The 14,891-nt window shown below is 45.9% G+C and overlaps 1 protein-coding gene across 4 annotated transcripts in view; it reads left to right on the top strand.

The window, feature by feature from the left end:
- Positions 1-3,266: 3,266 nt before the first annotated feature.
- ADAM23 (ADAM metallopeptidase domain 23) overlaps positions 3,267-14,891 on the top strand; it is a 170,093-nt gene continuing 158,468 nt past the window's right edge. For all 4 annotated transcript variants that reach the window (XR_011387146.1, XM_008259040.3, XM_002712550.5 and 1 more), the window contains exons 1-2: positions 3,267-3,606; positions 4,778-4,995. Coding sequence is in view for 3 of the 4 variants with exons in the window: in XM_008259040.3 (XP_008257262.3) it covers positions 3,405-3,606; positions 4,778-4,995 (420 nt within the window). In the remaining variant the exon portion in view is untranslated. The remainder of the gene's footprint in view (positions 3,607-4,777; positions 4,996-14,891) is intronic.

Genomic DNA, 14,891 nt, shown 5'->3' with positions numbered 1-14,891 from the left:
GAACAAGGTTTCAGCACAGAGAGGCCTGTTGGTATCCTCCCTTACCTGATTATTTTTCTGAGCAGTGCAATTACCCTTTTAGACATTGCTTGTATGCAACCTTCATTGTGTTTACCTGGTAAGCACATCACCTGGTATAATTTCCTTCTCATGGACCGCCTGGCCACCTGCCTTCACTTATGACCACAGAAGTTTTCCACATCTACCACTCTGACCAACTCACTCCAGTGGATCTCTGATTGCCTTGGGATCCAACACACATTTGTAACTAGAGCCATCACAGCACTCAACTTCTGATCCATTTTTTTCTGCATTCCAGTCCAGCTTGCAGAAGCCCTAGTTTCCTGCCTATGATTCCCTGTCCACTCAACACAATTTATCTCACATTGACTCCACCAGATAATATACCAGGTTCTGGGGTATTCAGTGATGTCCAAGATGCAGCCTAGCTCTCAGAATTTTATGATGGGTAAGATACTAAGCACACACATGAACACAGAGCAAAGAAATAGGTGGCAGGTGATGTAAAAAGTCACTAAATATCATCAGAGCAAAGAGGGAAATATTTAAAAGTAAACTCTATAACAATAAAAATTCCCAACTACCTCATGAGAATATTACTAAATCTAACAAATGGGCTCATTAAAGGCTATTTGATTCTGGTTTTCATCAGCTTTTTAATAAATGGTTAGAGACTAAACTTCCAGTAAGCTATTAAAAGTGATTTACTTTCTTTGATGTACTATCTTATTTAAACCGACACATTATCTTGCCTCTAGCAATCTCTGTGAGCATTGTAGTTCCATAAACAAATGCAGTCTGATGATTCTAGTGCAGAAGACATCCTCCTTTGTAAACACCCCTATTCCTTATTAGAAACCACACTGACTCCTCCTCCCAAACCCTGAAGTGCATGGAATGGTGGGTTGCAAGTGGTGCTGTTCACTCAGTCCATGTTGGCTGCTAGGTTTATTTATTAGACCAGGTTTTGAGAGGTTGTCAGTTACAAGAGATGTTTCTTAGATAATTTATATCTGGGCACCATTCACATTTCTCTCTCCCTTCTCAGGCCTAGTATGTCTCCCTTCTGGCTTCCATTCTCCCAGGTACATATATCCCACTTTTGGGAAAACCTAGCGAGGACGTGCTTCTCTGGAGTTTATCAGCTTGAAGAACATTGACCTGCAAGGAGAACTCAGGGGAGTCTGCAGTGTTCCCCAGCCTGTCCCAAGTGTGAGTCCTGATGACGTGCACCATCACTCATTGATGCATTCATCACATCTCCCTGGAGCTCTCCCTGGGCCTCCGGCTCAGCGCTGGGGCCTAGGGACACAACGTGGAGCGGGATACAATGGTGACCATCAAGAAAGACTATTGCTACCTTCATAGTGGGGAAGTAGCATCCATCACAAATAAACATGTGATATAAGCACCCCAGTGCTGAAACAGAAAGGAAGAGCCCAGATTAGTATTTGACTCCCTAACAGCTCGGTAATCTTGGGTCTCTGTGTGTATATGTCTGCCTGTCTTTGTCCCTCTCTTCCTGTTTGTTAAGCAGGGGTGGAGATGGTGAGCAGTTAGTCCTGTCATGGTCATGGTGCTTGACACCCTCATTCTTTCTTTTATTTTTTATTAAGATTTATTTATTTACTTAGTTGAAAGGCTGTGTGACAGAAATAGAGGGGGGGGGGATCCTCCATCCACAGGTTCACTCCCGAAATTCTGGCAACAGCCAGGAGCTTCCTTCCGGTCTCCCACGTGGGTCCAAACGCATAGGCATGGGCCATCTTCCACTGCTTTCCCAGGCACATTAGCAGGGAGTTGGATTGGAAGTGGAGCAGCAGGGACACGAACTGACACCCATATGGGATGGCATTGCAGGCCGCGTGGCCTTACCCACTAGCCCGCAACGTCGGTCCCATCTCATTCTTTATTTTATTCAGGAAAGTCTCCATACCCTTTACCCCAGCCTCCAAATCGATGCTATTATCTCCATTTTAAATACAAATAACGGAATCATGACACTGTTATTCCCCAGGCTATCACTGGGAGGGTGGATAAACGAATGTTTGTCTTATGGGACTGTGGGGGCAGAAATATGCTGCAGCCGGATTTTAAGTCCCCAGATTCAGTGACTACTAAGCCACCTAATTCAGGGACCCTAGACTTCCTTTTCCTTTCCTTTCCTTTCTTTTTTAATAGCAGAAAAGAGAGAATCCCCCCATTTTCTCTGTAGAAGGCAGAACTGGATCTCAAAAATAGCAACGAGTCCTCCTAAATCTGTGCCAACCCCCCACAGTTGACAAAAGACGGATTTCCCAAGATAGCTGCCACACACTCAGTATCTAATCTCCATATTTCCTCCTCGGGTACGCCCGGTCCCTCTTTCGGAACTTTTGCGCAAACACCTTCCGGCTTCCTGTGCCTGGTTCAAAGCCCCCGAGCACAGACGGGGGGACACCAGTCAGGCGCAGTGGCCCGCGCGGGGTCTCCCGGGGCTCGTGACCGCCGCGCGCAAACGCGTTGCCCCGCCCTCGCCCCACGCGCACCTGCCGAGCCGCGGGCGGGGCCGCGCTATTTTTACCTCCCCAGCTGCAACCTTTTATATTTATTTGTAGGACGGAAATAAATAAAGGATGAAGGAAGTGCTTGTCCTTGTTTTTTTTTTTTTTTTTTTTTTTTTTTCTCCCCTGAGCAGGACAGGGATGGAATATGCGAGGTCTGGGGTGGTGGAAAACGCAGGTGAATGTCTTCGGCTAATTGCATTCTCCCTACCATGCCTGTCGCGGCTCCGAGAGCCCCGCACTCCCCCTTCATGCCCTCTGGCTCCCCTACCCCACCCCTTCTTCGGCGGTGCTGCCGTCCCATCTGATGCTGCTTGGGATGCTGCATCACCCTGCCGCTTTGCCTCCCTGGTCCCACAACCGGGCATGCGCAGCGCGTTCCGTGCCGGCGGCCGCAACAGCAGCAGCAGCCGCTGCAGCAGCAGCATCAGCACTCGGAGCCCGGTCGGGCGCGCTCCCGGGGGGCGGGGCGCACGCCCGCCCCGCGCGCCCCCGCGCCGCTCGCTCCCGCGCGCCGCCTCAGCATCCTCAGGCCCGGCAGCAGCCCCCGCAGTCGCTGGAGTGGCCGCGCCCGCCGCGGGGAGGGAGCAGCCCCTGGGGAGGCTCCAAGTTGGCGGAGCGGCGAGGACCCCCGGACTCCTCGGAGGCTTGCCCCGGGAGGGGCTGAGAGGCGAGGCGGGGAGGGGGCGCCGCGCATCCCCGAGTCCCCAACCCCCGCTCCCAGCCCGCGGCGGCACCATGCGCGCCCAGCGAGCGTGACCGGCTCCGCCCGCAGCCGGCCCGCAGCCCAGCCCGGCGCTCTCGCCGGCCACACCAAGCGGCGCCCGGGAGCTATGAGCCATGAAGCCGCCCGGCAGCAGCTCCCGGCGGCCGCCCCTGGCGGGCTGCAGCCTAGCCAGCGCCTGCGGCGGCCCCACCGGCCCGGTGCCTGCCCGCGCCCCGGCCCGCGCGCCGCCCTGCCGCCTGCTCCTCGTCCTTTTCCTGCTGCCTCCGCTCGCCGCCTCGTCCCGGCCCCGCACCTGGGGGGCTACTGCTCCCAGCGGTGGGTATGGCCCCGTGCCTTTTGCATTGCCTTTCCCGGTGGGGCCCTGCAGGGGAAAGCGAAGGGCATGCGGCTCGGTGCGCTCCGGACACGTCCTCGACCCGGCCTCTCCGTGTTCTCCCTGCCTGCCTCTCCACCCTTCTCATTCCCAAACCCCCATTCATTCCAGTTCACTTTTGGAAGTCCGTTTCTGTTGAATTCACCCCAAACCTGTCCAGTTACTGTCGGTTCCACTGGGAGGTATTTAGTGGATCCTTTAGCGATCTTGAGGCAACTTGCGGAGGGGAAACCAGTAGGTGGGAAATGGAGAGAGGGAGCAAGTTGCTTCTTGGGTGCTGGAGCCTTCATGTGAATGCGGGGCTCGGGCGGGGGGGAGGGGCTGTATGAGGATACGAGAGGGGAAGGGGTCCTCTTCCCAGATCTCCGACCTGGGCTATCCACTGCTGTTGGAAGTAAGGTGGGGGAGGCATGCCTCGGTGACCAAAGCCCTGAAGTGCAGAAGACACTGTGCACGACCTTTGGGTTGGGGTTTCTCAATACTTGTCTTGATGATGAACAGTACAGTAATGCAGTGTCCAGTCCATCGATGGTTGGGAATCACTGAAAGCGGGAAGCCTGCTTAGGAAGGAAAATAAGAAACTGGAAAATTGCCAGCCTCTGTATCCCTCTAAGGCAAAGAATTTGCTCATCTTTAAGTTAAAAGGGACCCGGACCATTTTGTCAAAAGAATCAATTGACATTCCATGTGCATGAATTCAGCGCTCAAGCCATGTTCGGAGCGCCCCGGCTCTCAGATGGGATGCCAGCAGGCAGAGCACAGTTGAGTCTCTGTAGGCTCAGAGAAGGGCCGCAGAGGGGGTCAGGACCTCAGAGCGTATTCATCTCCTGACTCTCCCCTCCATACTTAGAAGTGTAGATTTGAGCCTGACTAGAACATGTATCTGTAAGTCAGAACAGTAACATTGCGTGGTTGTTTAAGCCTTATTGGCTAGCCCCCTAGCCAGGCCTTTCCGTTGCTGCAATAGCTTGCTCTACTGTGTCTCCTCTTGTTACCTGCTTATAAATAGAAAACTTTGTTTTGTAATTAATGGAAAAATGTGGTTTTGAACTTATGCATTGATGGGGTATATGTGTGTGTGTGTGTCTATGTTTGTGTTTCTTGCCTCTCCAGCTCCGCATTGGAATGAAACTGCAGAAAAAAATTTGGGAGTCCTGGCAGATGAAGACAATACATTGCAACAGAATAGCAGCAGTAATATCAGTTACAGCAATGCAATGCAGAAAGAAATCACACTGCCTTCAAGACTCGTATATTACATCAACCAAGATTCAGAAAGCCCTTACCATGTTCTTGATACAAAGGCAAGACACCAGCAAAAACATAACAAGGTAGGCAGGAGGCGGGGTGTGCCAAAGTAGCTGCCATGAAGAGTTTCCCTTTGATTTGATTTCCTGCCAGAATCTGATTTCACAACTGTACTGCAGCACTTTATTCACAAAGCGATGACTATTACCATAGAGGAGAAACTGGAGGGAATTGACTGGGGATCTATTTTGATAGGACTGCTATTAGTTTCTCTGCTCTGACAAAACCCAAGCTGGGATTTTCTGATGCCCTTATGAGCTGAGCGGCTGAAACATCAGGTGCACCGGGCACTGAACAGTAGTTAAGTGAACCTGTCTAGGGCCCTGACTTGTTTCTGTGGGGCTTTATGTAAGGGTGCAGTATTCCATTGCCCAGGACTGTTGCAGACTGCTTTCAGTCTGCACACAGAGATTGCTGTAAGAGGCTGTTTGGGTGTACTTTTCCCATTAGTTTTTCTACTTTGAAATCGAGTATTTAAATTAAAAACTCTCTTTCTATCTTAAATGGATCATTAGAAAAAAGCATTTTTCCTGTTACATTTTTAGTAGGTAAACAGTTTGACATTTTAAAAGATTATGGTGAATAAAAACAAATTGCAAAATACGAAGGCCAGTTTTGGTTGGCATTGTCCTTCAGTACTTAATGTGCATTCACTGTGAGCAGTTGCTTTACTTTTAAGTTGGTTCAGAAGGTGGCACTGATTTTTAAAAACATATTCAATGGAAAACCAAGATGCTCAATAATGAAAATGTTTTAAGAAATGTTTTTTCCTGTTTAATATTCTTTATTTGAATCAGTATTTTGCACCCCAAACATGCTGACATAATATATTATGATTTCTTCTGTTCTTTATTAGGAGAAGAAAATAGAGTCTGTATGTTGCATGTTTCACTTTGAACTCTACCTGTTCTGTTGAGAACAGCAGTAACTGTCTATACATTGAGACTATGAGAAAAGTGTTTGAAGTTTGCGTCATTGTTTGGTTAATTTTCTAAAATATAAGTAACTGCTAACAGTATTTATGTCCAGTTTTCAAGTGGAGAGATAGAAATGTAAGGCTTTTAGGTGACTTCCCCAAGGTTTAGAGCAGCTAACCTAAAACTTAGGAAGCCTGAATATTTAATTTTTACTATGCTTTTACAAGTCAGGTGTCTGTTCCCCATTAGTGTGAAGTGGCTGCTGCCCACCTCTGTTCTCTGCCAGACCCTTTCTCCATGAGCTCCTACGTATCTTAGTGGGTGGGGTCTTAATGTAGATCACGTCTATCCTTTTGTCTTATTGATAGAAGGTGCAATTGTTGTCCTTAAGGAAGAAAAGTCCAAGGTCCTCGTGATAAAGTGAATTGGGATCTGCTTTATAGCTTTTCATATGAGCAAGGCCTTTGATGGGGAACCGGCTAGTTCTCCAGCGCCTGTGCCCTTACTTGGGGTGCTGGAGGAAGAACAAAAGTTTGCCTCAAGGTTGTATTTCAGAGAATTCTCAAGCCTTTCCCAGCTGAGACTCGACAGAAATTTCAGGGAAATTTCTTTATAGCTCAGGTGTTGGAGGGTGTGACTAGTGCTTGCCTTATAATCTAACTGTATATGGCTGTTGTGTTTGGTGGGCCATGGTGTGACTACCATATAGCTGACTTCCTATGATAAGCAGTGTTGTGAAACCTTTATCCATTATGTAGAGGAATAGGTTTATCACTGTGGAACACCCACTTGCACTTGGAATGATTCAACCTTCCCCACTCTCACCTTCAGAAACTCATGGTAGATGAGTTTCTTTTAATATTTTGAAAAGAATGTTAACACAGGAATTATATTTGAAAGCATTTTCTTCTTTTCTGATTAGGTTAATTCAGTGCACATTTGTTGATCATTTCTCATGTGGAAGGCTTTATGCTAAGGATTCAAAGATGAGAGATAAGCATGATCTGTCCTCCTAGAGGTACAAAAATGAGATCAATTAGATTCTAAAAAGTACTCCTGCTCAGGTACAAGCTGTGTTATTTTTATTTGGTGGATGTCCTGAAATTTCTCTTTGTGTAGTGCGATTTCCTCTGTGCTTCTGTTTTTAAGCATCGTTTGAACTAGTTGACAAAAATGTTCCATATGCCTTCTGCTCTGTCTTAGGATGACTTGCCTAATAACAGCAAGGAAAAACACACTTGTCGGTTCAGTTGCTTTACAAATGTTTCATTGAGAAAAAGTATACAATTTCATAACATTTGCTTTAACAAAAAGAAGTTTTGATTTTGTTTGAGTGTCTTGGACCTCCCTACCCCTTCCTCCACCCCCTCCCCTGATTTCCCTGCATGGAGGCTCATTTTAATGAGTGCTATAGAAATGCTGAATCACTGTGTCACTCTCCTGGATCCCTAGATTGGGGTAGAAGTGCAGAAGGGAGTTCCCAAATATAGGTTGCAAGGCTGAGCTCCACAGTTATGGCTGGAGAATTTTATCAATATTCAGTGTTGACCAGTCCTTATTGCTTTATAGCTGTGAAAGTTAGAATGTTTATTAACTCTTTCAAAATTGGTTTGTTTAAAAGTAGATTGTGTAAAGCATCTCTGTACCTACTAATGTTTCTGAAAACCTTGGGATTTCTTTTGCAAAGAATCTTTTATTTTAAAGATGGGGAAATATTTATTTGGTTGATTTAAAATTTAAAAAAAAATACTCATTTTATTTGAAAGAGAGAGAGAGAGATCTTCTATCCACTGGTTTACTCTCCAAATGTCCTGAATAGCTGGAGCTGGGCCAAGCTGCAACCAGAAGCCTAGAACTGAATCTGGGCCTCCCCTGTGGGTGGCAGGACCCCAAGTACTTGGACCATCATTGCTGTCCCCCAGGAAAGCCATTAGCAGAAAGGTGAAATTGGAAATGGGCCTGGGACTTGAACCCAGGCACTCTGGTGTGGGGTGTGTGTATCCCAAGTGGTATCTTAACTGCCATATCAATTGTCCACTCTTAGGATTCTCTTTATCTCCATATGGAGTGATGTGTAATCAGTTGTTCAAAATGTTTCATTTTTGAGGGTAGATGTGGACACACTTAATAGCTACGTGAGGATAGTAGGTCTAAGACAAGGTAGCCCGGAGCAGACAGGGAGTTTATACAGCTCACATCTAAACAGTTATGTTCCTTGATTTTGGGTGCTTACTCACATTGAGATTTCTTCATAGACAGTTTCATTTTTTAAAAATGATTCACTTATTTATTTGAAATTCAGAGTTATGGGGGCGGGAGAGAGATGGAGAGGAGGAGGAGGGGGATTGGAGAGATATTGAGACAGAGAGGGATCATTATGCTGGTTCACAACCTACATGGTCACAATGGCCAGGAGTGGGCCAGGCTGACGTGAGGAGCCAGGAGTTTCTTCCATGTCTCCCATATGGAATGCTTGGGAGTACCTGGGCCATCTTCTGCTGTTTCCTCAGGTGCATTACCAGGGAGCTGGATCAGAAGTGGAGCAGCCGGCACAGAAACCGGCACTCATTTGAGATAACAGCATAGCTATGCCACAGTGCCAGCCCCAACAGTTTCATTTTTTAAAGTTTTATCTTAGGTAGTAGGAAACTATTTACCACCATGAGGCAGCTTTAGGATCTGAAATGGAAAAATTTAACTTTTCATTTGATATTATCACAGTGCACTTAAAATCCTCGGAATCTTTGTAGTGACAAAATGTCTTGGCCAGTGGCTAAAGGCCTCTAGACATCCTCAGCATGGGAGACTGGTTGCCAGAAAGGAAAGCCAAGACCCAGAGACGGGGTGAACATCCAGCTGGTTGCCAGTGCTCAGTCATGCCTTGTGGGGAGCAACTCGGACTAGACTGTTACTGAAATTAAGACTTATTCTATGCATCTGCTCTCCCACAATATGGCGCTGGGAGAGGAGTAAACAGCTTCTACACAGCTGCCTTTCACCAACTTGACAAGCTGTAGGAGCTGCTCCTGATTGGAGGAGAGCAGCATACTCGGCGTGTGGGTAGCAGAGTTGGGATTGGTGGAAGAGGACTATAAAGGAGGAGAGAGACAACATGCACCAGGAACATCTAAAGGGAACACCTGAGCAGCCCCCGAGAGAGCCGGCCGGCGGTGTGCCGCTCCCCCGCGGAAGTGGGGAAAGTGGCAGGGGGAACTGCCCTTCCACGGAGGTGGAAGGGACGGTAGCCAACCCGGGAAGAACCAGCAGCAAACCCGGGGAGGGCCGAGCAGACAAAAGAACAGCGCAGGGTCCTGTGTTGTTCCTCCGTGAAGAGGGGGAGTGACAATGCCTAAGCAATGATGCTTCTATCAAGGAAAGTGTTCTGCCTTATGCTGCTTTTCGAAAGGAAACTGTCCTGGGGACTTTTGGAGAGCTGACCCCATGGAAGTTCCTATAGGATGGTGCACCTGGACAGGACTTGGGAGCTCCAGGTTCCCTTCTCCATATTTTGCCTTATACAACTCTCCCACCTGACTGTGCATCTGTACCCTTTGTAACACCTTTATAATAAGTGAGGAAACATAAGTAATATTTTCCCCTGAGTTCTGTGAGTAGCTCTTAGTGAATCAATCCAGCCTAAGGAGGGGACTGTTGACATCCTCATTTATGTGGCATAGGCCACAGCCTGGGGCTTGTGATTGGCATCTGAAGTCTTGTGGGACTGAACCCTCAACCTGCAGAATCTGATGTTATCTTCAGATCGATACTGGCAGAGCTGAATTATATTTGAGGACATCCAGCTGGTGTCTATTGTTTGGTGTGTGGAGCAAAACCCACGATACAAATCGTGTCAGAAGTGATGTGTGAGAATGAAGGGAAAATACTTTACTTTTTCTTCTATCTCTTACTTTGATATTAAGATTTATCTTCCTCACTGGTGGAAACTTTTTAAATAGATTTTTAAAAAAGATTCATTTTATTTATTTGAAAGGCAGAGTTACAGAGAGAGAGAGGGTGGGGGGGGGGAGAGATTTACTATCCATGGTTTCACTACCCAAATTGCTGCGATGGCTAGGTTTGAGCCAGACCAAACCCAGGAGCAAGGAGCTTCATCTGGGTCTCTCACATGGGTGCATGGGCTCCAAGCACTCGGGCCATCTTCTGCTGCTTTCTCAGGAACATTAGCAGGGAGCTGGATTGGAAGTGGAGCATCCAGGACTTGAACTGGTGCCCATATGGGATGCCAGCATCGCAGGAGGTGGCATTTCCCACTACACCACAATGCCAGGCTCACTTGTAGAGACTTTTGGAATAACAAATGAAATTGTGTGATTACTAAGCAAGCATTTTATTTTTTAATTTATTTTTTTGAAAGCTTTTATTTAATAAATATAAATTTCATAGGTACAGCTTTTGGAATATAGCAGTTCCACCCCCCATTCCCGCCCTCCCATCCTTATTCCCATCCCACCTCCTACTCCCTCTCCCATCCCATTCTTCATTAAGATTCATTTTTAATTATCTTTATATACAGAAGATCAACTCTATACTAAGTAAAGATTTCAACAGTTTGCACCCACACAGACATGCAAAGTATAAAGTACTGTTTGAAGATTAGTTTTACCATTAATTCTCATAGTACACCTCATTAAGGACAGAGGTCCAACATGGGGAGCAAGTGCACAGTGACTCCTGTTGTTGATGTAACAATTGACACTCTGTCAGTAATCACCCAAGGCTCTTGTCATGAGCTGCCAAGCCTATGGAAGCCTTTTGAGTCCACAAACTCTGACAGTATTTAGACAGGGCCATAATAAAGTGCAAGTTCTCGGTCGGCGGCCCTGCTCACTAGGCTAATCCTCTGCCTGTGGCGCCAGCACCCTGGGTTCTAGTCCCGGTCAGGGCACCGGATTCTGTCCCGGTTGCTCCTCTTCCAGTCCAGCTCTCTGCTGTGGCCCGGGAGTGCAGTGGAGGATGGCCCAGGTCCTTGGGCCCTGCACCCACATGGGAGACCAGGAAAAGCACCTGGCTCCTGGCTTTAGATTGGTGCAGTGTGCCGGTACAACGCAGCACCGCTGTAGCGGCCACTTGGGGGGTGAACCAATGGAAAAAGGAAGACCTTTCTCTCTGTCTCTCTCTCTCTCTCACTGTCTAAATCTGCTTGTCCAAAAAAAAAAAAAAAAAAAAAAAAAAAGTGCAAGTTCTCTCCTCCCTTCAGAGAAAGGCACCTCCTTCTTTGATGGCCCCTTCTTTCCACTGGGATCTCACTCACAGAGATCTTTCATGTAGGTCATTTTTTTTGCCACGGTGTCTTGGCTTTCCATGCCTGAATTGTTCTCATGGGTTTTTCAGCCAGATCTGAATGCCTTAAGGGCAGATTCTGAGGCCAGAGAAAGTAAGCATTTTCTTAACCATTAGTGGACTATATTAATACAATTGTACATACATTTAAAAAACACTTTAGGTTCATTCATTCTGAGATATTCCTATGAGGTCTGATCCTAGGAAAGTTAACCCATCCTTTCCTGAAACTTTCTTATGGTCAAAAATTACTTGTCTTATATTCTGTTCTCCTGAAGACTTACTTTCCTCTTCCAGTTGAGAAGGGACAGAAAAGGTGCTGTGCATAGCACAGGGTCTAGGGGAAGTGGCCTAGAGTTTGAACAGGAAGAAATGGAAAAATCTAGACAAGACTGTCTCCTGCCACAGCCAGGCCTTGGATAAACGGTGCAGGTTACTGAGATACAGGTTTAAATGCATTTAGACCGTGGTGATAATTTCTACTTCCTACTCTACTTTAGACTAAGACTCTTCCATATTTCTTGACTTTCCAGAAACTGCTGCTTCATTGTCCTTGGTATGGGACAACAGAAAAGGGAGTGTGGACAAGGGGTCCCAAGTGTCTGTCCCATGAGATGGTTTCATATTGTTTTAGAATTCTGGATTATCCATATACATGTATATATATATGTATGAAATATAAATACATATTAAAACTTATTTATTTATCTGAAAGGCAGAATGACAGAGAGGGCGAGAGGGCGAGACAGAAAGAGATCTTTCATCTGCTCATTCACTGCTAGGAACAGCTTGGGCTAGGCCAAGTCAAAGCCAGGCACTTGGGATTCCATCTGAGGCTCCCACGTATGTCGCAGAGGCCCAAATACTTTCATAATCTTCTGCTGCTTTCCTAGGAGCACAGTCCTGGCTGCTCTGCTTCCAGTCCACATCTCTGCTCCTTGAACTGGTACCCCCAAGTCACAAATGGCAACTTAATCTGTTGCCCCACATACAGGCCCCTGGAACAAATATTCTTACGACTCTTATTAGAGGTTCCTCTTTAAAGAATAAATAGAAAGTCCCATACTGTGTGTATGATGTGTGGAATATGATGAAACGTGGGGAATTTTTTTATCCTGCAAGTTTCTTTAACAAATACAGGTTTTATTTAGCTAAAGAATTATTTGTAAAATCTTATACACTGGACATGTCCCTGCTTTGTCCTAATTCACCTGTATGAAGTTGATTGCTTGACAAGTGTGAATTGTAAGAGGACCATTTCTCAGATTTATAGAGTAGCAATTTATATATTGGAATCCATAGCCTTTCCATGTTTTCCAGGCTTTTAAGAATTATAGTTTATATAATTCAAGCTTATAATGATTTTACTTGCAATACTAGGCATCATGGGCCTTCAGTGCCTATCTGTTGAATGGATTGATGATTGAGTACTCATAGCTTAGAAGGAGTACAGTGGCTCCCATGAAATGTCATTTTATAATCATAGTAAAATTTAAAAAGACCCTTAAGATACTAAGTAGTTTTAGCACAATGCCAGATCAGCAGGAGAGATAATTTTGGTCTTGAGGTTTTTTTTTTTTTAAAGATTTATTTTATTTATTTGAAAGACAGTTACAGAGAGAGGTAGAGACAGAGAGAGAGGTCTTCCTTCTGCTGGTTCACTCCCTAGATGGTTGCAACGGCTGGAGCTGCGCTGATCCAAAGCCAGAAGCCAGGAGCTTCTTCTGGGTCTCCCATGTGGGTGCAGGGGCCCAGGGACTTGGGCCATCTTCTGCTGCTCTCCCAGGCCATAACAGAGAGCTGGATCAGAAGAGGAGTAGCCGAGACTAGAACCAGTGCCCATATGGGATGCTGGCGCTTCAGGCCAGGGCATTAACCCACTGTGCCACAGCGCTGGACCCTGGTCTTGAGTTTTAAAAATTGATTTATTTATGTATTTGAGAGACAGAGAAAGAGAGTGGGAGAGAGATAGAGAGAGTTTGAGAGAGTTCTCCCATCTGTTGGTTCATTCCCTACATTCTTGAAATGGCAGGGACCTGGGCCAGGGCATGGGCAGGAATCAGGAACTCAATGCAGGTCTCCCATGCAGGTGGCAGGGATCCAACTATTTGAGCCATCTCCTACTGCCTCCCAAAGTATTCATTAGCAGGAAGCTGGAAATGAGAGCAGAGCTGGGACTTGAACATAGGCACTCTGGTATGGATTGCAGGTGTCCCAAGCAGGCATGCCAAGCTAATACAAATGCTCACTTTCAGTCTTGTGTAAACCACAATTACTGTGTTCTTATAGTACCTATAATATCAAAAAAATCTGTATTAACAACTCATATTATCCTCATCAATGTTGTCCACTGTTAATGTGCTATTCAGGAGCTGACCATGTGATAGTTTTTGTCATTGTTATGGGTTAGTTGCCCAATGGTAGAGTAAGATGTGTCTGTCTACTCATATTTTCTAATAAGTCGTATTTACATCTATTAGATGTTCAGTTTTATTTGATTCAGCAAGCACTTATTGAATACCTCTTTTAAATCAGGTGGTGAGCCGAACCCTGGAAAAAGTGTGATGAGTAATATTTAGTCCTTACCTTTGCTTGGTGGGAGGGTGTCAGAATTCAAGCTGTTGGTGGTGTGTGGCTTGTGTCAGCACAGTTGCTTGTTGTAAGAACAGAAGGAAGTCTGTGAACACCCAGAGGAAAGATCAACTTTTGAATAGGGAAGTAAAACAAAACCACGTAAAGGAAGAAAAATTGAACTGGCCTCACAGAGCAATTAGGAGAAAGGTTTGTGCAGGAGGTAGGGAGAAGGTAATTCAGAGAGCCGGCAGAGCTGAGGCTCTGGGTACAAAGGCCTGCCCTGCAAGCGAATATCCCTGTGCTGAGCTTGAGAAGGGGAAACCCAAGTGTGGGAAATTTCAGAGAATCACAGTTCTTTTAAATTTGTAGTCAATTTAAAAAATCTACGTAATTTCTTTAAAAACCTAATGATATAGATGCTTATAGATGTAAACATCTATCAGGTTGAGATTTAGAGTTAATGTCTTTAAAAAGTACAAACAGATGGTGAATGACAGATAGATTTTTCCTTCACAGAGCCCAGATAGGGTGTATTGGGAATGGCAAGAGGGTGGAGGTGGAAGGTTATGAAGACTGAAGACATGAAGTGTTTGGATTTATTCCATGTTAAATGATGAGTCCTGTGAAGTCAAGAGGTGAGCACATCCTGACTGAGCAACAGTAGCTTGTAGGTGACTCCTCAGGGAGTTTACCTTCTAATAGGAGGGGAGAGACCTTAAACATGTCAGCAATAGTAACAGCAACACAAAGGTTTCAGATATTGACAAGTGCTTAAAGACGATAGAATAGCATAGTATGGTAGAGTGTTGGGTGCTGTGGTTTCTCTTGAAGCGTTAGAAGATTTGGCCACCTGCTGCTGAGAAGTGGCTCCTTTTAGATGGAGTAGCATGCGCTGTTTACTCGACCACCATTCCTTGTGCATGGTTTGAATATGTCCCTTAAAAGATCTTGTCTTGCAGACTTAGTTCTCAAATCCATGTGAATGGTGTTTGGAGGTAGAGCCGTGGGAAGTAATTAGCATTAGATGACGTCACAAGGGTGGGGCTCCCATGATGGCATTAGTGAAAAAGAAGAGGAAGAGAGACCTCAGCTAGCATGCTTGCTGTTCCAGCATGATGCCCTCAGCT

Source organism: Oryctolagus cuniculus, chromosome 3 (assembly GCF_964237555.1).
Source record: "Oryctolagus cuniculus chromosome 3, mOryCun1.1, whole genome shotgun sequence".
NCBI lineage: Eukaryota > Metazoa > Chordata > Mammalia > Lagomorpha > Leporidae > Oryctolagus > Oryctolagus cuniculus.
The sequence above is the reverse complement of the archived record's forward strand: the minus strand, read 5'-3'. Positions and strand labels throughout refer to the sequence as shown.